The sequence below is a fragment of the Carassius carassius genome, chromosome 30 (assembly GCF_963082965.1).
Source record: "Carassius carassius chromosome 30, fCarCar2.1, whole genome shotgun sequence".
In the NCBI taxonomy this organism is placed as follows: Eukaryota; Metazoa; Chordata; class Actinopteri; order Cypriniformes; family Cyprinidae; genus Carassius; species Carassius carassius.
In genome coordinates, this window is record NC_081784.1 from 8,278,671 (window position 1) to 8,305,019 (window position 26,349).

Below are 26,349 nucleotides of genomic sequence, written 5' to 3' on the forward strand. Positions count from 1 at the left end.
ATGTGCAAAAGCCACACACACACACACACACACACACACACACACACACACACACACACAAACGCTTTCTCGCTTGAATTAATGGGGTTTTAGTATGAATAAAATGCTGGTAGAATTATTATAAAATGAATAGATGTGATTATGATCATTTGATAAAATGAAGAGAGCGCGCCATACGTTTGAGGTCATTTACTTTGTTGACATTTCTGGCACGGAGACCGCTGAACGAGCCTCTTTAAATGGTTTTGTGGTGCTCGTTGTTGTATTTTAAAACACAATTGCAATGTTTTCCACTGACATTATGGCATTTAAAATAAAATTATCCCAAGCGTATCTGTGGCGCGTGTGTTACTGCGCTGCTCATTGAGTGAACCGCATCCATCGGCGCTGATGCAGCAAAACACACTGGTTCTCTTACGAGAGCTCTCTCGTACTGCGTCTTAGCTAAGACGCTACGGGAAAAGTCTCTTTTCACGAAATACTGAAGCAAAAAATTATCCTTAATTTTGTATTTTTGTAAAGCGCATTTGCAGCTGTACACAGCCATAGGCGAGACGGCTCGTTCGCTCATTGGCTTGTTCTGCGGCAACTGCACAGCCTATCGAGCGCGGGCTGATGCAACATCAGACCAATAAGGGCGCTTCGCGCCCTTCTTGCCACTTCCCGCCGAAACGGGTGTGGCCCAACCTATAAAAGGAGCTCGAAAAGGCTGACTCACCTGATTTTTCATCTCTTCAGCGAAGCTCACGCATCGCTGGATCACGGAGGAAGCAGGCGCCGTCTGAGAAAGCACATCAGCAGGACGAGCCATTCTGAAGCTGCTGGCATCGCCGCCTTCCATTGCTGTTCCTGCTGCGCTATCCGGCGCCTATATCCTTTCAATCCTGTTATATACAAGCTGTTCTTTATGTGTGTGTGTGTGTTCGCCCTGCGACACACACTCGTAAAAGAGCTCGCGTCTTTTTTAAGATGCCTTCCTGCGGCTCGTCAGAGCCCCACTCAGCGAGGGAGACCGGTACGTCATCTGTGTCTCCTGCCTGGGTGAAAATCATGCAGCGCTCGCTCGCTGACGGCGGATGCCCCCACTGCGAGCTGTTGCCATGGTGACTCTGAGGACTCGCCTGGCCTTTTTCTCTGAGCCTGCATTCTCCGCTGCGCTGAGGCGCCGTAAAAGCATCGCTTCCAGCGGATTCCAGAACCGTCTTCAGCTCAACCGAGCTCGCCGGTTCGCCCTGCTTCACCGGCCCCCCCTGCATCGCTTCCCGGTGGGCAGCGCCCGCTGTTTGCCCGCCCAGCTCCGAGGATCTCGCGCCTTCTGCTCAGAAGCCCAGCAGACGAGCTGACATCGAGAAGGAGCCGGGGCGAATGCTCGTGTTGGCCGCGATGAGTCTCGGCCGCGAGTGGTTTGCACCAGCGCCCCCCCCCTCTCGTTCCCGGCTGGATGGTATTTCCCTTTCGGATGAGCGTACTTCTCAAAGCCCGCCTCATTTCTTCCTGAGCTTCACGAAGAGGTGGCGAAGGCTTGGAACGCTCCATATTCAGCACGAACTCGTTCGTCTGTCTCACTAGCATTCTCCACACTGATGATGCTAAAAACAGGAACTACCACTCACTTCCGCCGGTGGAACAGGCGATAGCGACGCACCTTTGTCAGCCCTCTGCTGGACGGCGGCAAAAGCGGTGTTGCCATCTAAAGCCTCCTGTGTGACGCTGCGTCGGCACTACTAACGATGGCTGCTTCATCGAAGCGCAGGTGTACGAGTTCCGCTGTGGCCGAGCTCTCACCCAAGCGCGCCGCTGTTTCAGTTCCAGGAATTGTGACTGTCTCAGCGTTTTCTGCAATGCGCAAGCCTGCACAGTTGCCCGCTTGCCTGCACACAAAAGCCGTTATCACAACAGCTTCAGCAACGCAGCTCGAGACCCCCGTTCTCGCTCTACTGGCCGTCGCCCCGCGCCGCGGGGACCGCGGCAGAGGATTACGGTGAGGCCGGGAGCCCCGAAGCCATCCTGGGAAAGCCATCTACGCATGCTGCATGACGCTGCGTCGGCACTACACACGATGGCTGCTTCATCGAAGCGCCGGTGTACGAGTTCCGCTGCGGCCGGGCTCTCACCTAAGCGCACCGCTGTTTCAGTTTCCAGAGATTGTGACTGTTTCAGCGTTGTTTGCAATGCGCAAGCCTGTACGGTTGCCCGCTTGCCTGCATCACGGCTACCCAGATATTTCCCGAAAAAGGTGTAATTTCTGGTGTCCCGGCCACGGCCGATGGTGCTATACATGTAGTGACGATGCCCACTGCTCAGTGCCCATCTCCGCATATAAGCACAGCCCTTCACACAGGGCTCGCGCCTATAAAAGCGACTCAAGTCGATCACGCGCACTACATAGTAGACGTGCCCACTCCTCAGTGCCCACAATCACTATGTCACACGCGTCATGTGGTTTCTGTAAAAACGAAACCCGTGCACGTTCGTCCGGCCACGGCCGATGGTGCTATAAATGTAGTGACGATGCCCACTCCTCAGTGCCCATCTCCACATGTAAGCACAGCCCTGCACACAGGGCCTGCGCCCATAATGTCGACTCAAGTCGGTCGCGCACACTGCATAGTAAACGTGCCCACCCCTCAGTGCCCACAATTACTATGTCACACGCGTCATGTGGTTTCTGTAAAAACGAAACCCGTGCATGCTCGTCCGGCCACGGCCGATGGTGCTATAAATGCAGTGACGATGCCCACTACCCAGTGCCCATCTCCACATGTAAGCACAGCCCTGCACACAGGGCTAGCGCACATAAGATCGACACCGATCGGTCGAGCGCGCCGCATAGTAAACGTGCCCACTTCCCAGTGCCCACATACACTATGTCACATACGGCGCGGGGCTTCTGTAAAAACGAGGCCCGTGCACGTACATTCTGCACAGGCAGACAGCGAGTTGAAAGTGGTAAAAGTGCACACATGCAGCCCACGGTTACTCGCAGATATATCGAGTCCCACGGGACCCGCTCAGCCTCCCTCCAGTCGGTTAAGCGCCGGAACGGGGTCGAGGAAGAGCGATCTGCCCGCTGTGATCAGCGCGCTCCCCGCCTCAGATGCGCAGCACACTCGAGCGCCGCCGTTGCCCAGTCAACAGAGCGCGTTTCGCATCCAGCCCTTAGCCATTCATGCAGATGCATGGTCAGTGCTTCCAGGGGTTTCGGATTGGGTGCTAGGCATTATAAAGAGAGGCTACTCTCTACAGTTTTCTCGACGCCCACCGTGCTTTTCAGCGCGCGTCGAAACTACGGTCAAAACAGAAGTAGCACACATACTTCGGGCCGAAATATCAAAACTGTTGAGCAAAGGGGCTGTAGAGCCTGTGTCTCAAAGCGAGGGGGGGCTGTACAGCAGATACTTTCTGGTGCCCAAGAGAGACGGGGGTCTCCGGCCCATACTGGATCTAAGACAGCTGAACAGGCATTGATGAAACGCAGTTTCAAAATGCTCACGACCAGGAAGCTCCTCGCGCAGATTCGCAGAGGGGACTGGTTCATGTCAATAGATCTGAAGGACGCGTATTTTCAAATACAGATAGCGTCAAACCACAGGCGATATTTGAGATTCGCCTTCGAGGGCCAGGCATACCAGTTTGCAGTCCTGCCATTCGGCTTGTCCGTAGCTCCTCGTACGTTTACGAGGTGCATGGATGCAGCGCTCGCTCCTCTTAGACTTAGAGGCACACGAGTGCTGAATTATTTGGACGACTGGCTGGTTCTGGCCCGATCATGAGCAGAGCTCATGGACCACAGAGCCGTTTTACTCGATCACCTCGAGAAGCTCGGCCTCAGTGTCAATTGGGTGAAGAGTTCGCTGAACCCCAGTCAGACGATCCTGTTTCTGGGTATAGTTCTGAACTCGTGTTCCATGACGGCGCGGCTGTCACCACAGCGCGCGATGGGCATTCAGCGTGCAGCGAGTTCTTTCCGCTGTGGCGCGACTGTGTCGCTCAAACACTGTCAAAAGATGCTGGGTTTCATGGCCTCAGCATCTCCGGTTCTGCGGCTGGGCCTGCTCCGCATGCGCCCCCTGCAGTTCTGGCTGAAGGCTCGGGTGCCGCGCAGAGCGTGGGCGTCTGGCCGGCTGCATTTCAAGGTCGATCAGAGCTGTGTTGCGGCTCTAGCACCTTGGACAGCGAACGGCTGGTACCGATCAGGTGTAAGCCTGGGGACTTCCCCGAGTGTGAAAATGGTGTCGACGGACGCCTCCACTTCGGGATGGGGAGCGCTGCTCGAAGGCAGACCGTCCTTTGGCCTATGGTCAGAACGGGAAAAGCTCCATCATATCAACTGCCTGGAAATGCTGGCAGTGGAGAACGCGCTGACGCGCTTTTGTCCCCATATCAAGGATCACCACGTCATAGTCCGTTCGGACAACATGTCCGTGGTGTCCTACATAAATCGCCAGGTCGGTCTCGGGTCCCGAAACCTGTGCAGGCTGACGGAACGCCTCCTGATTTGGGCTCAGCGCAACGTGCGCTCGCTGAGAGCAGTGCATGTGCCTGGACTGCAGAATCTGGGTCCAGACAGGCTGTCCAGAGGCAATGTTCCTACGGGCGAATGGTCTCTACACCCGCAAACAGTCCGGCTGTTGTGGGAGAGATTTGGCATGGCGGAGGTGGACCTCTTTGCGTCCCACGAAAACGCTCACTGCCCCGCGTTCTTTTCCAAGAACGAAAGCGCGCTGTCACGGAGATGGCCGTGCTGCCCGCTTTATGCGTTCCCTCCCGTCTCCCTCCTTCCGCAGGTGATAGAACGGGTGAGAGAAACGAGATGTTCAATACTGCTTGTAGCACCTCTTTGGAAGAACCAACCATGGTTCCCAGATTTGATGCAGTTAGCAGATGTCGCCCTGTGGTCGGTACCGTTGAGGAGAGACCTCCTCTCGCAGGCCAGGGGCTCGATTTGGCACCCTCAACCGGAGTTGTGGTCCCTCTATGTATGGGCACTCAATGGTTACCCGCTGATCTCGCAGTGGGAGTGCTAAATACCATCACTCAGGCTAGAGCTCCGTCGACACGACGTCTGTATGCCTCGAAGTGGTCGGTGTTCTCCAGCTGGTGCACAGCTCGAGGTTATTCACCCCTTAGTTGTGAGGTGACGGAGGTCCTCTCCTTCCTTCAGGAGCTGTTGGATAAGGGCAGAGCCCCATCCACGCTCAAAGTTTATGTGGCTGCCATCGCGGCGTTTTCTGAAACGGCGTCCGGTCAGTCAATAGGAAGGAATGATTTAGTCATCCGGTTCCTCAGAGGAGCTAGGAGGCTGAATCCTCCCAGACCTCCGTCAGTCCCTATTTGGGACCTCGCGGCGGTTTTGGAGGCCTTGAAAGGTCCCCCTTTCAAGCCTATCCAATCGATTAGCCTTCAGCATCTGTCGTTCAAGACAGTATTCTTGTTGGCTCTCGCTTCTGTGAAGCGTGTGGGTGATTTGCACGCGCTCTCGGTGAGCCAGTCGTGCTTGGAGTTTGGGCCCAATGACTCAAGAGTCATACTCAAACCTAGGCACGGTTATGTGCCGAAATCCCTCAACACACCGTTTCGGGCTCAGGTTATTGCCCTGTCTGCCCTGCCGGTGTCAGGGGAGGATGGAGACTCGAGTCTTCTTTGCCCTGTCAGGGTTTTAAGAGCTTATGTGTCTCGCTCTGCTGCCTTTCGGCAGACGGAGCAGCTATTTGTCTCGTTCGGTGGGCGTTCCAAGGGAATGGCTGTTTTGAGACAGACTCTATCCAGATGGATAGTTGACGCCATAGCATTAGCTTACGCTTCCAGGGGCCTTCAGTGCCCGTTGGGCGTCAGAGCACACTCCACAAGAGGCATCGCCTCGTCGTGGGCGTGGTCTACTGGGATCTCCTTGCAGGATATATGTATGGCGGCAGGTTGGGCCTCGCCGTCTACATTTATCAGGTTCTATAACCTGGAGGTTCCCGCCTTGCAAGCAAGGCTGCTGTCGGTATAGGCGAATCAGGGCCCTGAGGGGAATTCTGAGTTCACGAGCGCTATGCGCTGCCGACTGTTATATGGGCAGTATTGCGTAAGACCCGCATTGCCACATTGGTCAGGCCTTGCCTCGGCTGTGTGACGTCATATTGCCGCATCTACGGATGCTGCTAGATATGGGACGGAGGGCTTTTTCCCTTTTCTGTCCTGGACTCTCTGTGAGTCCCTCAGGTGACTGTGCACTGTAAATCCTGGGCGTTGCTTCAGGTTTATTGGTGTGTGATCCCTGCGCGCACGGCGTTTTACATTGGGTTCCCGTAGCGTCTTAGCTAAGACGCAGTACGAGAGAGCTCTCGTAAGAGAACGTACTCGGTTACTAAACGTAACCTCGGTTCTCTCTAGAAGAGCGAACGAGTACTGCGTTCTCTGCCGTGCGCACGATTCACTCTGGTTCGCTTCGGCGATGAAATAAATCAGGTGAGTCAGCCTTTTCGAGCTCCTTTTATAGGTTGGACCACACCCGTTTCGGCGGGAAGTGGCAAGAAGGGCGCGAAGCGCCCTTATTGGTCTGATGTTGCATCAGCCCACGCTCGATAGGCTGTGCAGTTGCCGCAGAACAAGCCAATGAGCGAACGAGCCGTCTCGCCTATGGCTGTGTACTGCTGCAAATGCGCTTTACAAAAATACAAAATTAAGGATAATTTTTTGCTTCAGTATTTCGTGAAAAGAGACTTTTCCCGTAGCGTCTTAGCTAAGACACAGTACTCGTTCGCTCTTCTAGAGAGAACCGAGGTTACGTTTAGTAACCGAGTACGTTCTCACATTAATTTGATCATGCTGGATTCTGTTCTAGAAAATGTCAGATTTTGAATTTTTGTGTTCCAGTTGGCCTAGCCTATTTGTTTTTAAAAATCCGACATGCAGTGCATTATATCGTGACAGTGTGTGCGTGCAGACGAGGACGAGCGAGCGCGGGTTTGGCTAGATTTATTTGGAGATTGCTGCTCATGTCTCATTTGGCACAAATCCAAATGTTTCGATATTCGCAATGTATTTGAATGTTATTTATAATGTAATTCCACCTACATGTGATCGGTGTAGTCAACAATACAAAAATCGCTCATAAAACAGCAGTTTCAGTTGCGTAGATGGTAAAACGCATGCTTTTTTTCAAACCCACCTTTTGCCTAACTTTTTTTTCTCCCTTTTCAAATATCATATCACGGTGGAAAGGCATTTATTTTCAATAAAAATTAAGGAAATAATCAAAAAGTTGAAAATAAAGTTTTGGGTAGGGTTAGGGTAGGTGTAAGGAGGGCTTTTAGGCTTTATTGTCCCAATAAACTACTTACACATTCGCACATAGACAGAAAAGATGATCCTCTTCATATGAGAAAAAACTTTTTCGCAGGGTTAGGAAAATGTTAGATCGTGACCATGCCTCTGGATGCACCCCGTTCGAGATATAGCCTTCATTAATGTGGCTTTGTTCTGGTTTTCTTTTCTTAAATCTTCACAGTCTAACCCTCTAATTTTGCAGGTTTATTTTATCTTTCACTTTTAATCGCATCTCTTACTGTGTGTGGTAAACATGGGAAGGGAAATTAAAGATTTCATGAATTAAGAATTTGTTCGATTTATTAATTTGTTCCCTTATTTCAGTTAAATCATGGGTTATTTAGGGAACAAAATTAATGAAACATGGACAATTGTCACAAATTAATAAGTCGTAGGAACAAAATAACAAGTTGTAGGAATGAATAGTCTGTCTGTCCTGTGTCCCGCAGCCCTGCAAACCGCAGTTATCTGATGAAATGACTTAGTTACTACATATCTATTGCTTTTCATGTTGAATAACTTTGTGTTTTTTCTATTTTAATGTACTTTTAAAGTTTAAATCACATTGAAAGCTTAATTAGTACATTGTGAATTAATGATGATGCATTTATATAAAGCGCATATATGTAATATATTAGGGATGTCCAGATCCGATTACGTGATCGGAAATCGGGCCCGATCGCGTGGTTTCAGACTCGATCGGAATCGGACGTTACCTCCCGATCAGGACTCGGATATATATATATATTCTCATTAATTTTTAACACATCTTTTGTTATGCGGTGGCACAGAGTTAGACCCTTTTGACTCCACACAGAAACAGCAACGCGTGCGGCATGACATCACTTTGTTTTCAAGAGCTGGTGTGAATAAATATAGATTCAAACTCAAAGAGATATGATAGTTTGCGCATGACCTGATATTTCATTCGGACCCAGGATACAGCGAGATGAACATCACAGAGCGCTAAACTCTCATGCAGTGTGTGTTTCATTCATACTCGAAGCCGGAGCACGCTCTCGCGCTGATATCAGGATATTCCTAATATGGACAAAAGCGTCCAGCTATACTGTGGTGCTCACAGGAAAACAGAAACTTATGCAAACATGAAGACATTAATATACGATCACGACAATAAATTGTTCAAGTCATCTCCAGCAGGTGATAAATAAAGTATGAACAATGCAGTGCTATTTATTACAGTATAGAAACTATTCTGCATTATTATGTGATAAACAGTGTTTGTAGTATATAAACAAATCATTATTATTTGTTATTGTCCAGCATTTATAGATTTCTAAGCCAATTAAAAGCTAGAAATTAGAGAAAAAATAAAGTTGCCTATACTACCAGTCAGAAGTTTTTGAACAGTAAGCTTGTTAAGGTTTTTTTTTTTTTTTTTTTTTTAAGAAGTCCCTTCTATTCACCAAGCCTGCATTTATTTGATCCAAAGTACAGCAAAACAGTAAGATTTTGAAATATTTTTACTAGCCTATTTAAAATAGCTGTTTTATATTTGAATATATTTCAAAATGTAATTTATTGAAGATCCTGGATCTGTATTTTCGCTCTTCTTTATTCTTTTTTTATGTATTATAGAAGTATCGGATCGGGACTCGGTATCGGCAGATACTCAAAATCAAATGACTCGGACTCGGACTCGAGGACAAAAAAACCTGATCGGGACATCCCTATAATATATGTAAAGCACTCAGGGCGTGTCCAAATACACTTTTATTTTAATGACGGAAAAACGGTTGGCACGCCCGGGCCCATGGTCTAAACGGGTTGTCCCTATTCTCTTAATGAGTAATGGGTGTTTTTTGGGCATAATGTGCAATAAACCAATCAGAGTCTCATCTTCCATTCCCTTTAAGAGCCAGTTGCGCTTGTGCCATGTCGGATTTGCTATTTACATGGCGGAATTTGGCAAGCGCAAAGACTGAACACATTTTCGAGATGAAACCGAGCTGTTCGTGCGAGCAAATAGCCTAATTCTGATACATGCGATGCAATACATATATGTAAAGTACTGTGACCAGTGCAGTAAGAGCAGGTGCAGGTTAGATTGGTGGTGAGGAGTTCAGAAGCGTCACACCTCGTATTTTTTCAAAGTGCTTCTCTTTTATTTTGACCGACCTTTGTCAAATTTAGTTACTAAATCTAAATTTCTTGATGCATTGCCTGGTGTACCTTCATTATTGATTTAGACATTTTTCCCCTGACTTTTCTGGATCATATATTCACTATTATACAAAAGTTTGGGGTCAGTTAAATTTTTGTATACATTTATAATACTTTTATTCATAAAATATGCATTACATTTATAGACTGTAGTGCATATGTAACAGTTATGACATTTATAATGTGTCAAAAGATTGTGACAAAAGATTGTGGGCCCTATTTTAACGATCTAATCGCAAAGTGTAAAGCGCACGGTGCAGGTGCACTCAGGGCGTGTCCAAATCCACTTTTACTATTTTAACGACGGAAAAACGGTTGGCGAGCCCGGCCGTATGGTATAAACGGATTGTCCCTATTCTCTTAATGACTTTAGACCAGGTTTAAGTTGGTCTATGGCGCAGTCTATTTTCAGCTCCTTAAAATAGAAATGCGCCGGACTGAAAATAGCAAACACACTTGCACTGCATTGCGCCGGGTGTATTATAGAGCCCTGTAACTTTAGGGCTCTATAACTCACAACTTTCTGTTGTGTCCTGAAAAAAATTCTGATTTCCACAAAAAATATTAAGTAGCAAATTTGCTTTCACCATTGATAAAGATAAGATCTATTTCTTGAGCACCAAATCATATTAGAATGATTTATGAAGGATCATGTGACACCGAAGACTAGAATAATGATGAAAGTCACTGCATTAGCTGCATCTGAAATCACATATTCTGTGAGTAGGCACAAACTGTAAAAAAGGATGTTCTATATAGTATGGATGTAATTAGGGATGGGACGGTATGAAAATTTAATATCACGATTATAGTGACTAAAATTATCACGATTATCAATATTATCACGGTTTTGTTGAAACGAGATGAAAGTGTTCAAAAATAGTTGATGCTCACACTGAAAACATTTCAGCAAGTTTTATATTTAATAATCAACAAACAACTAATAAAACAAGCAACTCTATGCACTTAATTTAAAGAAAGATTAAATTCTGTGGCATTTCCTTGAATGAAAAGTGTAGAAGCATAGAAAAGCATAGAAAAGTCACTGACTTTCGCCATTCCTTCTCGAAAAAAAACAAAAAAAACATTGTGCGCTGCGCTTGCGTCAGACTGTTGCTGGCTGGACATGATTTAATAGTGAGTTATTAAAACCGCGATAATCAAACACGGTTTTAATGATAATTCATTTTTAAACGATATTACTAACCTTCAGCACATTTTATCACGGTTATCAATAAAACCGGTTATCGTCCCATCCCTAGATGTAATCCAGACATACTACATTCATCATGTTGTCATTGTCATGTGACCTACCTGCATCAGTTGCATCACTTAACTGCCATTCACAAGTCCTCTACCATGGTCTCAAAGGATAGTATAATATCCACTGAATGCACACTTCAGAATCTCACCAGAAATATTAGGTCATCTGGGCACTTTTTGCCGACTGTTTAATGAATACTGGGAATTTGTACATACTACTCTGTTCACTTGCTATTTTTCTATATAGTATTGAAGTATGTGATTTTAGATGCAGTCATTGTAATGTTTCATTCAAGAATGCTGTGTTGGTGTTTATTCATAAAATTTTCTCATCTGTTTTCATAGCCATGGTGATGTCATATACGTTTATTGTGCAGGTGTTGCCAATTAGCTAAGGGAACCCTAATTAAAGGCAACATCTCTGTGGAAAAGAGGTGGAGTCTTCAATTTCATTGTCTTGATCTTTTTGATGTGTCATGGGAATTTGGTCAGTAAATGTCACTGTTTAAGTGTTTGGTCTAGGTTTTGTCTTTTTGTGAAGCTTGTTTAGTACGACTAAAAGTCTCTGCACACTGAGTCCAAAATGTTCGTGTGCATTTTTTTTTTACTCAAAATCCTACAACTTCGTCACGCACAGAAACCTTACATATTGAGTCTGATATATATTAATAAATCCTTTGCGAAAAAATTAACAACAGTAGGCCTACTAAATGGAGTCTTCAAGCGTTGAGGATGATTTTGTTGTCCTCTCACTTCTTAAAAAAAGAAAAAGAAAGGAAATATTGGGTCCATCCAGTTCTGAGATATAGAGAGGATGGAGAGTCAGTGACTCAGTTCGGTGCTTTGCTAGCGATACTAGAGCCACATATTAAAAAGAAGACCACCAATTTCTGTGAACTCAGTGTGCAAGGATCTATATACATTGCTTTGTGCTGTGAGACGAAGTGGATGAACTTGACCATCACCATTCTGGATTTTGGTGTTCGCTTGTTCGGTGGCTCTGAACTGTCAAAACACCTATCAAAATGCTTGCCACGGATGCGAAAAACACGAAACATCTAACCCAATCTGAATTTTTTTATGACTGATGAATATTTCGGAGGCAATCTGTAAATGCGGTTGACATACAGTAATGTGAGGTCATATTTATTTTTTAAAGTCCAAAAATTGTTAATATTCGTGCAATGACCTTAAAGAAGGAGGTTTCTGAAGGTACCTTAGTCCATTTACTTATCTTTAAAGTTCTCCTTTTGATCATGTGTTGCATCCTCCTGTTGGGCCACATTGCAGCATTTCATAACCATGCTGAAGGGGTCACCCAAATGTTAAATTGAACACTCATGTGCAAATATTGTTTCAGGTGGACATTGAACAGAGTGATAAGACACACTGCCTGCTCGGCCCAGGCTACAGTTACACAGACGGGTGTGATGTGCTTCCAGGAAAACCCCGCTCGGCCCTTCCATGTGGTGACCCCCGTGAAACACTTACACACTTGCACACATTCGCCTGGGAGCCCCACCCTGACCCAATAAGAGCATAGGACAAGCTTTTAGAGAGTGATCATTCACATCAAAGTGGGGGTCAAGAAAAAATATTTCTACAGATTCCAACTCCGTCAACTAGACACCCACTGTCCCCGGTTTTCACATCTGTGAGATCACTTCAGAATCATCCAGTAGCAATGTGCTCAGATATCATGGATCTTACCCGGTTTTACCACCAGAAATCATATCTGATGTTGTCTGTTTTTAGAGCTCAATGTGTTTAGATTGTACAACCTCGTTGGCTTGTCGAGATCTGGACTGTGGTGCTGAGAGATGATTATTATTTTTTCACATGTTGAGCTGTCTGTGCTCTCCATTTGTTTAGAGTTGATGAGGTTTTTATAGCTTGTGTTCATCTTTGAACTGTGAATCAGTGGAAAGTATGCCTCTAGTTGGAGACAAGGGATCTCTCACCCCGCTCTTCCATTTTATTTAACATTCCTCTTTACATTCTTCTGGTTTGTTGACTTTTCGTTCTTTCTGTTGTTTTCCCGGGAAGTGGTAAAAGCTCCGGCAGAAATATACTGTATGTATTTCTGCCTTGGAATAGTGTCAACAAAACCAGTGGAAAGACATATGTTGTGATGTTGTGTTGCCATGTGGAGTCAGTGTTGGAACGTTTTTTCTCAGAGGGCATCTCAATCGTCTTCTCTTGCCACCTGCAGCATCTGGTGGGTCTAGTGGTCATGCTCTGATTTTGTGCAAACATTTTTATCTTTACAAAAAGAAAATGTAATGTTTTCTTCCTTTTTTCTTTTAAGTGAAAAAGTAAAAGTTGTGGCATTTGCCAAGTATGGTAACCCATACTCGGAATTGGTGCTCTGCATTTAACCCATCCAAGTGCACACAGCAGTGAATAGGGAACACACACATACATCGTGAACACACGGAGCAGTGGGCAGCTAAATTTTTTTTCCTGCACCTGGGGAGCAATTAGGAGTTCAGTGCCTTGCTCAAAGGCACTTCAGCCATGGGTACTGAGGGTGGAAGAGAGTGCTGTTCATTAATTCGAACCTGCAACCTTCTGGTTACAAGTCCAACTCTCTAACCATTTGGCCACAGCTGCCCCTAGATGCCCCATTTTAATGTTTAACGATACTCTGTAGGAAGATTTGGCTGGAAAATCATGCAAAGCGTCATCAGTTTGTATTTCATGCTCAGCCGTCTTACTGATGCAGCCAAAATTGTCATTAACCCCCCCCCCCCCCCCCCCACCCACCAAATTTGACTAAACCTCATTAATGTCAGCTAGCTAGATAACATTATCTTGGTGACAAATCAGCAGAATTTGCAGCAAAACTTTAGAGTACACCACAGAAATCCAAATAAAGGCAAGGCATTAAAATATTTGTACAGTTCTCTCTACCAGCCTAAAACTCTCTCACACTGAAATGACAAATTTCAGTGTTTAATTTTATGGGCACATTTGTTTACTTTTACTCGATAAGCAATCCTGATACAGTGTTGAGTCACCACTTGTTAAATCTGGGTCTTGAATCAAAAACAGTTGAGAATCGCTTCTGTAAACAACAGTCTTCATCTAGATAACTCCATTATATTCTTTCCCTTAAGAAGGGTTGCCTTGGATGTGCTTAAACTGCTAAAATGCACAAAAATGTACATTTAGAGTGCCGGCCTGTGCCAGAAGAACTGGAGCTGCAAATGTTTTTTTTTTTTTTTTTCAACCAACAGCTGATTTCTCATGACGAGCCTTTTTGTGGTTCTAGAGCAAGACTTGTTGGCCTTGTCTTGGGAATTGCATCTTTGAAGTGAAGGAAAAGAGGAAATGATTGCTGTTAAACTTTTTTTTCAGCAAGGACTCGGGAGGATGGGTCAGTCTAAGTTGGGATGGACATGAATGAAAACAGACTAAATTGAAGGTTTTGAAGCATACAGGAAAGATGCCCATTTCTTTATCTCCTGAAATTTGCAGATTATCACTCTGTTGTTTGTTCTATCCATCCACATTAAAGTTAAAAAGGGAAAGAACATGCCCTAGGCTCTTGATGCTCAACAGAGGGACTCATGTTTTGACAGAATTTTATTTTCCCATAACTCTCCTAAGCTTTTGGGACAGCTGTTGCATACTCAGATGATTAGGAGCAGGAAAGATAAGATGCCGATACTGTCCACACGTGCTTTATTTCACCCTCATTGAAGTTGGTTGGGTTCCATGTGCCATCTTGATCTCTCTGCCGGTGTTGCCTTTCTCCCTTGAGTGCTTCAAGGTCCAAGCTTTCTCAAAAGCATATAAATCTGATATCGAAATCCTCCTCGGTTGATTCTTTGTGATGGGGAGGAACACCTGAGGGAGCATCTGATTCATATTAACCTGCATTGCTTAGAATGAACAGTTCTGTGAAGCTAAGTGTTGCAGTTCCCACTAGTCTTGTATCACTTCCCTCGAGCAAAAATGAGCACCAGTCGCCGGGAACATTGACATGAATATCAACATTGGGAGCCTGTTTGGCAGGCTCACCGGGGTTTCACACAAGATGCTTGCTATAGCCAATTATTCTCGTAGGTGGGATAAAATAACATTTATAATAATTATTTTGTATCTTGGATACAGTGACGAGTTTGGGGTGTAATAAATGCTGTTTGTCTGTTAAATTTGTTGTTTCTATCAATATCTGAATCTTGAATGGAATTTATTTTGTAGGAAGTTTGGTGCTGAGTCTTAATGTATCTTCTTTCTTACTTTTTTTTTTTTTAATTAATATCCCATTCCCATCTTATTACATTGTATTATGGTCAAATTCATATGTTTTATTCTTTCTGTTTTATGTGTTTATGGTTTGATTTTAATGTTCAGCACTTTGGTTAGTCCTGTGGCTGTTTTAAAATGTCCTTTAATAATAATTAACTTGAACATCTTTCTTTACAGACTGATTGTACCATTGTTTCTATAGCACAGTTAGTTTTGACTGCTGATAGAGGAAAAAGGCATTGTAAATAAAACGACTAAAGAGGAGCTGCTGTTAAGCACTACCTGTGAAGCAGAAGAAAGTAGGAGGCAGATCCATCAATCACATACAGGGGGTGTTGATGACAGTTTTGTGGCTGGCAGACACTGTAATTGCATATCATTACCTGCAGAAGCCCTTGTTTGAGGACCTAGCTAGCTGTTAGCAGGGTCTGCAATGACATCAGCTGGTAAACCTGTCTTCTCTAATGCATTTCTGCTCATTTGACACATCTAAAACGCACCTTGAAGACAGACAAATGCTTGATGTAAGGGTTAGGCTATTTTAAAGTGCCCAAGCTGAGTTTATTTTCCTGTCTGGTTTTTATGATCTGAACCAATATGCTCAAGCACTTGAGGTCATTAGATAGTAGCCCGATCCATTTTGTGTGTATTTTACGGTCCTGTGGCAGCCTAGGGCAGTCTCTCACAGACGGGCAGAGAGGGGTCTATTTAGGGCACGGAGTGAGAGCTGATGGATTCCCATGCCTGTTTTTTTGTTTACAGCTGCACAAGCAGATATGTAGCGTGTTCACCAGGCCCCCTCTATTTCCGACAAATTCCTCCTAGATTAAGCAACAGTGCCCTTCAGTAGATCTTGCATTCCTTAGACAATGACAAACAGATTTAGGCTGGATTCTTCCTTTGCCCACTGTCTCTTAAATTAAAACAGAATGGTTGTGTCGTTGCTTCAACACAAGGAAGTTTTAATGAACTTGTTTTCTTGGCATGTTAACAGTGAATGGGTACGGTTGCTCTGGCAACTACAAAATGTTACATAGTTACAGCTATATAATGTTGACATAACGAATGCTTTATACAGGGTTCCCACGGGTCCTTGAAATCCTTGAAAGTTTTTGAATCTAAAAAACATTAAAATAGTTCAAGGCCCTAGAAAGTTTTTGAAAATAAACATACATAGATACATAGTCTCAGCCTTAGATGTCACACTCACGAACTGTTGGCTGAACGTCTGATGCATACAGCACACAAAATTAGAAATACTTCAGGAGCTTCGAAGTCGTCATCAGATTGGTTGAATTATAGAGGATTTCCGGGAGACGTGTCTGTCGTGTTCTTTAACGTTCTGCCTGGAAACAAAGTTGCTGTGCTGCCAAACCCCCTCACAAAAGAAGAAAGCCATCATGTTTACAGCTGTGACGATGAGCGTTTATCAGGATCAACTAAACGCTGGATTCCCAAAAGTATGTAAAATATTTAAAGTTTGCAGCACAGAATCTTTAAAATACGTCCAACAGTTTTACACACCGGTTTGTTATTGTGGCGACATTTCCTTGCCCCGAAACGTGCCGCTGAACGAAGCGAACTATGCTTGGTTGTTTGACATATCGGTCTTGACATGACATCTTGGCCAAAGAAAGCTACCATGGATTCCAGACCTTCAGCTGTCAGTCTGAAGGTCTGGGTACGCGAGACTAATAGATACAGGCCCTTGAAAATGCTTGAATTTATTTTGTGCAAGAAGTGTTTCCTATGTGAGGTACTTTGTGTTGTACGTTGCCATAATGTTCAAGTGCACACAAAACTTCTACTAAGGTACCTCAATGTTTCACAGACACACCGTGAAATTATTGCTGAATTGCTTTATGATAATAAATTATTGCAAATATTAAATTGATAATTAAATATATATATATATATATATAAATTCTTAATCAATTTTTTTACACATATAATTAAATATATATGCTCATCTTTTTCATTACCTATGGTTTAGACTTCGCAAATCAAATATTTCGTTAAATGGATTACATATATATATATATATATATATAGATATATATATATATATATATATATATATATATATATATATATACAGTCGTGGCCAAAAGTTTTGAGAATTACATAAATATTGGAAATTGGAAAAGTTGCTGCTTAAGTTTTTATAATAGCAATTTGCATATACTCCAGAATGTTATGAAGAGTGATCAGATGAATTGCATAGTCCTTCTTTGCCATGACAATTAACTTAATCCCAAAAAAACCTTTCCACTGCATTTCATTGCTGTCATTAAAGGACCTGCTGAGATCATTTCAGTAATCGTCTTGTTAACTCAGGTGAGAATGTTGACGAGCACAAGGCTGGAGATCATTATGTCAGGCTGATTGGGTTAGAATGGCAGACTTGACATGTTAAAAGGAGGGTGATGCTTGAAATCATTGTTCTTCCATTGTTAACCATGGTGACCTGCAAAGAAACGCATGCTGCCATCATTGCGTTGCATAAAAATGGCTTCACAGGCAAGGATATTGTGGCTACTAAGATTGCACCTTAATTAACAATTTATAGGATCATCAAGAACTTCAAGGAAAGAGGTTCAATTCTTGTAAAGAAGGCTTCAGGGCGTCCAAGAAAGTCCAGCAAGCACCAGGATCGTCTCCTAAAGAGGATTCAGCTGCGGGATCGGAGTGCCACCAGTGCAGAGCTTGCTCAGGAATGGCAGCAGGCAGGTGTGAGCACATCTGCACGCACAGTGAGGCGAAGACTTTTGGAAGATGGCCTGGTGTCAAGAAGGGCAGCAAATAAGCCACTTCTCTCCAAAAAAAAAACATCAGGGACAGATTGATCTTCTACAGAAAGTATAGTGAATGTACTGCTGAGGACTGGGGCAAAGTCATATTCTCTGATGAAGCCCCTTTCCGATTGTTTGGGGCATCTGGAAAAAGGCTTGTCCGGAGAAGAAAAGGTGAGCGCTACCATCAGTCCTGTGTCATGCCAACAGTAAAGCATCCTGACACCATTCATGTGTGGGGTTACTTCTCATCCAAGGGAGTGGGCTCACTCACAATTCTGCCCAAAAACACAGCCATGAATAAAGAATGGTACCAAAACACCCTCCAACAGCAACTTCTTCCAACAATCCTCAAGAGGCGGGTGGACAAACAAAAACCCACTAATTCTGACAAACTCCAAGAAGTGATTATGAAAGAATGGGTTGCTATCAGTCAGGATTTGGCCCAGAAGTTGATTGAGACCATGCCCAGTCGAATTGCAGAGGTCCTGAAAAAGAAGGGCAAACACTGCAAATACTGACTCTTTGCATAAATGTCATGTAATTGTCGATAAAAGCCTTTGAAACATATGAAGTGCTTGTAATTATATTTCAGTACATCACAGAAACAACTGAAACAAAGATCTAAAAGCAGTTAAGCAGCAAACTTTTTGAAAACTAATATTTATGTAATTCTCAAAACTTTTGGCAACGACTGTATAGTGGTGTGAAAAAGTGTTGGCCCCCTTCCTGATTTCTTATTTTTTTTTTTGTATGTTTGTGACACTTTAATGTTTCGGATCATCAAAAAAATGTAAATATTTGTAAAAGATAATGCAAAGTTAACACAACATGCAGTTTTTAAATGAAGGTTTTTATTATTAAGGGAAAACAAAATCCAAAACTACATGGCTCTGTGTGAAAAAGTGCTTGCCCCCTAAACCTAATAACTGGTTGGGGCACCCTTAGCAGCAATAACTGCAATCAAGCGTTTGCGATAGGGCTGTGCGATATGGTAAAAAAAAAAAACTATCACGATTTTTTGATCAAATTTGCGATTTCGATTTTAATCACGATTTTGACACACACAGGCATGCTTTACACTCATAAATGCATTCAGTATAAATTTGAAACATATTTCCAAAAGAAAACCAATGAGATCTTTATCAAAAAGTTGTAACATGTCTCTAGAACAGACTTAAGTCAAAATAATCACTAAGTAAAGATGTCAAACAAAATCTAGACATATGGCAAAAAATTATAATAAAAAAATAAAATAAAACCCGTGTTCAGGGAAGGTTCTTTTTTTGCCATGCATTGGTCATAAAGCTCACTGTAGCGGTGCCTCAGGTGTTATATGTTTTTCCCAATATATTTATTGCCCAAGGTTCACACGTACTCCGTCTGCAGTGTGTATACAGTAAGTTACGTGTACGCGGTTCAGAAGCAGCAAAGAGAGCGCATTATTGTAACGCGAAAGCACATTAAAATAATGCAAGCTCGCACGCAGATTTCCTTTGCTCTGTTAACAAAACCAGAAGCGCGTGCTCGGATTATAGACTGTATAAGGCTCAGATACACGCTGCCTTACAACGTGTCACCTCTCACTCAACCTGTGTCCTGTGCACTCACAACTCTCTCTGTGCTCATACACAAGATGTTAAATCTTTTCGCACCTTTCTATTTATAACCTTTTCTGTTCTCATCTTTTTACCGTGTGCAGTTTGAACGTTCTGATTCGTTAACATGGGCTCGAAAAAAAAAGGCTATGCATCACGGACAGTGTGTGTAAACCTGGAGTTAGGCATATTCTCGCGCTCCACTTAGGTGCGCTGCATCCTGATTGGTTCAGATAACATACTGCGGGAGGTCGGGGCTGCGGAAAATCGTGCTATAAAGCGATTTAGAAATCGCCCACACTCAAATCGTGATTTTATTTCGATTTAATCGATTTATTTCAATTTATCGCACAGCCCTAGTTTGCGATAATGAACCACCTTTTTAAGGTCATGCCACAGCATCTCAATAGGATTCAGGTCAGGACTTTGACTAGGCCACTCCGGACATTCTCCTTCAGGATTTTTTGGTAAACAGCAGAATTCATGGTTCCATTTATCACAGCAAGTCTTCCAGGTCCTGAAGCAGCAAAACAGCCCCAGACCATCACACTACCACCATATTTTAATGTTGGTATGATGTTCTTTTTCTGAAATGCGGTGTTACTTTTACACCAGACGTAATGGGACAAACACCTTTCAAAAAGTTAAACTTTTGTCTTGTCAGTCCACAGAGTATTTTACCAAAAGTCTTGGGGATCATCAAGATGTTTTTTGTCAAAACTGAGATGAGCCTTTATGTTCTTTTTGCTCAGCAGAGGTTTTCATCTTGGAACTTTGCCATGCAGACCATTTTTATCCAGTCTCTTTCTTATGGTGGCGGCATGAACACTGACCTTAACTGAGGCAAGTGAGGCCTGCATTTCTTTGGATGTTGTTGTGGGGTCTTTTGTGACTTCTTGGATGAGTCGTCACTGTGCTCTTGGGGTAATTTTGGTCGGCCGGCCACTCCTGGGATGGTTCTCCACTGTTCCATGTTTTTGCCATTTGCGTATAATGGCTCTCACTCTGGTTCGCTGACTGATAGATCTCATTTACTTTCTTTCTCAATTGTTTCTGAATTTCTTTGGATCTCGACATGATGTCTAACTTTTGAGGATCTTTTGGTCTACTTCACTACTTCAGGAAGGTCCCATTTAAGAGATTTCTTGAATGCGAACAGGTGGGGCAGTGATCAGGCCTAGGTGTGGTAAGAGAAATTTTACTCAGGTGTGATAAACCACAGTTTTAACGGGGGCAAACACTTCTTCACACAGGGCCATGTAGTTTTGGATTTTGTTTTCCCTTAATAATAAAAACTTTCATTTAAAAACGACATGTTGTGTTTGCTTGTGTTATCTTTGACTAATATTTAAATTAGTTTGATGATCTGAAACATAAAAGTGTGAAAAACATGCAAAAAATTTGAAATCAGGACACTTTTTCACACCACTGTATATATATTTTTTTATTATATTGATTATATTATGTGAACTGAAATTGCATAATATAGTGCTTAATAGTCTCAGATTAGAAAACTAATTTTCTGACTAATGTTAAACTGACTTGAGTCCACAACAGAAGCTCTAGTGTGAAAATATCCTGTTTCTGAAAGAGTATGAGTTTATTTTTAACTTGAAAATATTTGTTGGTAATATCCAGTATGCTTTTGCAGTTCTGATTCTTCATGAAGAATGTTGATGAGCAAATGCGTCACAAACTAATCTTGGTTTGTGTATTTCAGCGGTTTGATTGGCCTCTGTATACACCCTATTTATTCACTTCTTCCATTGTGTGAACATAATTGTGCAAACAGAAATTTTACAATGAATCTTCATTTATTCACCTGTCATCTTATTGCTGCAAAATATATGCTGACAGAGTGATCTGGTCTTTTATCATATTGAAGGGGTTTATTTTGTGATAACTACCTGCTGTACCTTATTCCACTTAATAAATGTTCAGTTGAAAAATTAATTTATATTGTGAAAAAAACAAATTGATGAATGCACAAGAGGCACTAGCACAGTGTGATCCACTATACAGTCTGGCAGTTGCACACTAAATTATTAAGCCTCAGAATGCAGCAATTGAGCAATCACAATTGATTATACCATGGTTTGTCTGAATTCTCGATTCTGATTGATTGGCAGGTATGCATTACAATGTTTAATGCACTGGTAGTTCCAAGTCAGTTTAATCATTGTTCTATATTAATGCGCTGCTTTAACTTGATGCACAACACATATACATCACTCATCGCTCAGACACATAGAAGAGAGAGAGAGAGAGAGATTTTCTCGTCAGGTGGTTCTTGGTCTCCACGTTGTGCATTAAAATCATTTAATGCACAATTAGTAAGTCTTCAGAGCAAATTTTCAGCTGCTCGGCCAGTATTTAGAGATTTTTGCATTCTAAAATACAGGATTTACAGGCAAAGTGGCACATTACATGCATTTCTCAAAGGAGTGGAGCATGAATTCATAAAACTCTCTCACCATTAGAGGCTGTAAATAGTTTCAGCATTCTGTCAGTCTTGTTACAGTGGACTTCAAAGGCCTAGAAGCCCCGGCATAGCTTATGTTCATGCCTGAACTATTCGGCTTCTTTCTTATTTGCTTAAATGCTTCAGACACTAAACTGCCTTTGTGTGTTGTCATATTTGGCAGACATTGGTAGCCTTTGTTCTGGCCTTTTGCATGGCCACGTACAATTGATAACGTCCATGTTCAATAGATGTGTCACAGACTTTCATTAATGCAGTGCTGATTTGCATTAAAATAAATTTCCATAGAAAAATGTTTCCTCATGCGTAAATGAAGATTTGTTTAATTTAACAGGCCGTCTTAAATGTGATTGTCTTATGATTAACTTACTCTGACAAGTCCTTGCTATTTCCATATTACCAGTAGAGGTTTTCTAAGTGTTAATAGATTTGCTACATAAAAAACATTTTGCGTGTTTTCTTTTGCAGGTGGGAATGTTCGCCTGGCAGTGCACTTCATGAAACGACATGTCAACCTGAGATGCATTGTCAGGCAGCACTACAGAGGTAGTTTATTTCCTCTTCTCATTGATTAAAGACGACTGGTTTGAGTATTTCTTTCCATATTAAGTTGACTCATGAAACGGATGATTGAATTAGAAGCACCTGTGTTGTTGTTATTAGTTCATACAGCTGTCAGGCTCAGTTAGAGGTCACTGTCTGGATCATTTTTATTTTGGAAAAAGTGGACTGAAATATGTTTACTTAGTTGGCAACTCAGAACATGATTCTGAATGCATTTTATTAGAACTTGCAGTTTCAATCAGATGTAAACAGATCTTTAAAAAAAAAGTTATTTGAAGAATCAACCCATTATATGAGCCTATACAGTTAGAGACGAATGCAAAACTAATAGAGGCAGAGCTCAAAAAATATTTTAGACTACAGCCAAGTCCACCCGAGCCTGGCTTGATGACCGCTCAGTGGGAAAATGTGGTTTGCTTATCATAGTAAACAAGTTCAGACGAAAGCTTCACTGTATCTTTAGAGATAAAGCATGTCAGACTCTGAAGGGAATTGCAGTCATCATTGAACATTATTTATGTTTAACATACAGACTAAAAAGTCCTGTATAGATTATTTTAAGTGATCTAGAAAAAACTAAAAGAAGGAAAAGTAACTCACCAACCGTTAGCTTGGCCTTCATTTTTCAAGCTAAACTTGGCCAAGTTTGAAGGAACTAAACCAGAATACATCAAACAATGTGGTTTGTTTTAGTTATATCGAGTTACACATTTGAAACTTTATTGACTAAGGGGCAGTGGGGACAAGTTAGCATTCAGCTTTGTGGCAGCTTAGCCATTTTGTTAAAAACAACAAATAAAGCTTTCTCAACATTTCCCATGAAGAGGGCATTGAGGTCATTTTAAGCTGTTGATGCTCGTGTAAGCTCATTTTAGTGGATCAACTCCCATTTTTTTATTTTTACTGTAGACATCTCTGAGAATTTTATGTGAACACATGCATATTTTTGTCTCCTCTCCCATTTCACCCTTTGTTTCAGAAGGAAAATGTACTGCATATAATATTGTACTAAATGGTTTCCTCACTTTAGCTACAGTTGTTTAGTTTTTTTTTAACCTTCACAGAGTTGCGTGTGTTTCCTGAGCGTGTTGTGGTGTGTGCCAGTCCTCCAGAGAATTCTGCACTTCCCATTGGAAATCTGAACCTGGATGTGGTAAGAGCCCCTTATGTTATAAAATAATGTTTATAATCAGTGCTGGAGAAGCTACTTTGAAACTAGCTTGCCAAGCTACAGCCTGCTTAAATAGATTTAGTTACAGTAAACTACAGTCAGGGTGACCCTCTTTAATAATAGTCTGCTACACTATGAGTTAACAAATGTATCTAACCGTAATGAAGATCTTTAAAGGGGCAAACTGATTTTAATCTGTGGACAGTCTGTTGGCTTGACTTCAGTAATGATGACTAGTTCTCCAGCTCTTTATATAATGTATAAAGAATGTAAGAAAATTAAGTACTTGTGTCTTAATGTATGCTGTTTCCCCTTCTCTGCAAATGCTATGAAGTGGGTTCTGGACTCGTGTAGTTAATTCCTATGTGTTTGGTTCTCCCCTCTTGCTTATTATGGGGCGGCAAAAGAGTAGTTGGAAGTGACTTAATGGTGAGACTTTTTACTCTATACTGCTCTCTGAGGTGGACCACTAAATGCCTTTGGCTTAAGATGTGGAGCCTTGGGCCCTCATTTATAAAATGCACATACAATCATATTTGATTTTAAATACCATATCTATCTATCTATCTATCTATCTATCTATCTATCTATCTATCTATCTATCTATCTATCTATCTATCTGTCTATCTGTCTATCTATCTATCTGTCTGTCTTTCTGTCTTTATTTCACAAAGTCGTTTTGTTTTGGAACAACAGGAGTAAAAGATGGCAGAATATTATTTTCTGGGTGAAATATTTCTTTAATGTTCACGCAATACCTTTTAAGACTGATTTGTTGTCAGGTCATTCAGGCAGTGCACTAAATTAATTTAGAATAAATGTAGTTTTGTACATATTATAGAATTATTCATCTTGAAGCTACAGTAGGAAATTGAATGCAGGATTTGTATTCTGAAATCATGAGTTGCATCACTGGTACACTATGTGTTTTTTGCTTTGGAAACAAGACCACAGTTTTACTTGGCTCACACACATGCCCTCTTACGCTTACTCCACTTTTATGGCAACGGTTGTGTGTGGGTATGAAGACTGTTATTTTGTTCAACAGGATACTCAGTGGTAGGATCTCTGGAGCCATGAATGTCCAAGTTAAAGCATCCTTGATCAGACTTCCTACTGTGAGTCCAGAGTTCTCATCTATTGTGTCTCCGGCAAACTCAGATCTTCTTCAAATCTTTTCATGTACACTTCTTCCCTGAGAGCCTCTTGGTTGATCCTACTCTATGTTCTAATAGAATCCTGGAAAATGTTCACCAAGCCACCCACCTTGGGTGGACATCAAGGATGAAGACAGTCTCCCATCTGTCCTGCTATTGATGTCAGTACTTTTTCAGGTTGAATCATTTGCCATTGCTTTTCTTTGAGACATTTTATTTCAGCCCTTTTTTCCTGCATTGCTTTGGCTTTCAATGAAAGCAAGAATCGTAATAATTTGAGTGATGTTATCCAGTTCGAAAGTGAAAAGTTCACATTGTGTAACTGCTTTTTCAGTTCAGGGATGCAGGGCCCTTGTTTTTGCATTCCCCTCATCAGGATGTGGTTCTCTGTGCTTGTATATGCTGTGATGAAGGGTTAGCAGGAGCCTGCGGTGGTGCTCTTGTTATTTGGGAGATTGAAAGAAAGTGCATCAGGAGAGTGAGCTGGAGTTTCTCTCATGACAAAACAATTATTTCAATTGCTCCGCTCTAATTTGTCACTGGGAGCCTTTTTCTACAGTTTCTTTCTTTTTTTAATTTTTCTTTTTAGTTAGCCAGGAAAGTTATGAATCTTAATAAGAAATGCGGCTCAGCTGTATGAGTCACATACTATGCAGATTTCAATTTGAAAATGATAATGGCTCAGTGAATTTGTTCTTCCAGTGTTGTCATATGTTTATGGTGAGTTTCTCTCACCACAGAGCTTGACAGTGAGAGCCTGAATGACGCCACATGTTTTGACGCAGTATGGGAATTTGTCTGTGGCCCTTCCATTTGATTTAGTGCCCAGTTTGCAAAATACAGTTTATATCAGCCGCACAGGGTTTCCATAACACCTATCCAGAGGTCATAAGGTTACACTCTGACAGTGAACTGTGATATAATGGGTGTTTTCTTGGAGCAAGAGAGAGTGTGAAAAAGATATGTGGTAGGTACTATGTGCAAAGTATCCAGTTTAAACCCTAGAAGGTGACTTGTATCCCCTGTCAAAACGAGATTAACGGTCCCTTGAGTGATTCACATCCTGTGGTGTGGTCTGAAGTGGGTAGAGCGGGAAGGATCCTTCACTGTTGCGTAGCAAAGAAGCGATGCGGGTGCACAGTCAGCACAGAATCACGTTGTCACAACTGAGACAACAGACGTCTCTTCCTTTTCCTTTTAATGCACTCTGTGAAACACCTCAAGAAGGTGTCCTAGCAGAGTGTCCTTAGTGTAAATTGGGTCTGTATTTGGTCATACATCATACTTTACACTACTGTTTAAAAGTTTGGGGTTTTGAAATTTGACTTTGAATTAGAATGTACACTACAGTCGCTAAGTTAGGCATTGTAATCATATTTATTTTATAAATTCTTCTTAACCTTTTTGTAACTCTACTAATTAAATAAGTACAGTACTTTAATTTAAAGGAATAGTTCACCAATAAATAAAAATTGTCATCATTTGCTCACCCTAGGAATTGAAGTGAATGAGACACAGTCTAGTATGACCGCATCTTTACTCATAACTATAGTACACTTCTTGGGAC

The 26,349-nt window shown here is 42.4% G+C and overlaps 1 protein-coding gene across 1 annotated transcript in view; it reads left to right on the plus strand.

The window, feature by feature from the left end:
* The window catches only part of LOC132110538 (protein SLX4IP-like), a 55,691-nt gene that overhangs the window by 22,223 nt on the left and 7,119 nt on the right, over positions 1-26,349 (plus strand). Inside the window, exons 5-6 of the mRNA XM_059517232.1 lie at positions 22,359-22,436; positions 23,519-23,607. Of these exons, the coding sequence (XP_059373215.1) occupies positions 22,359-22,436; positions 23,519-23,607 (167 nt within the window). The remainder of the gene's footprint in view (positions 1-22,358; positions 22,437-23,518; positions 23,608-26,349) is intronic.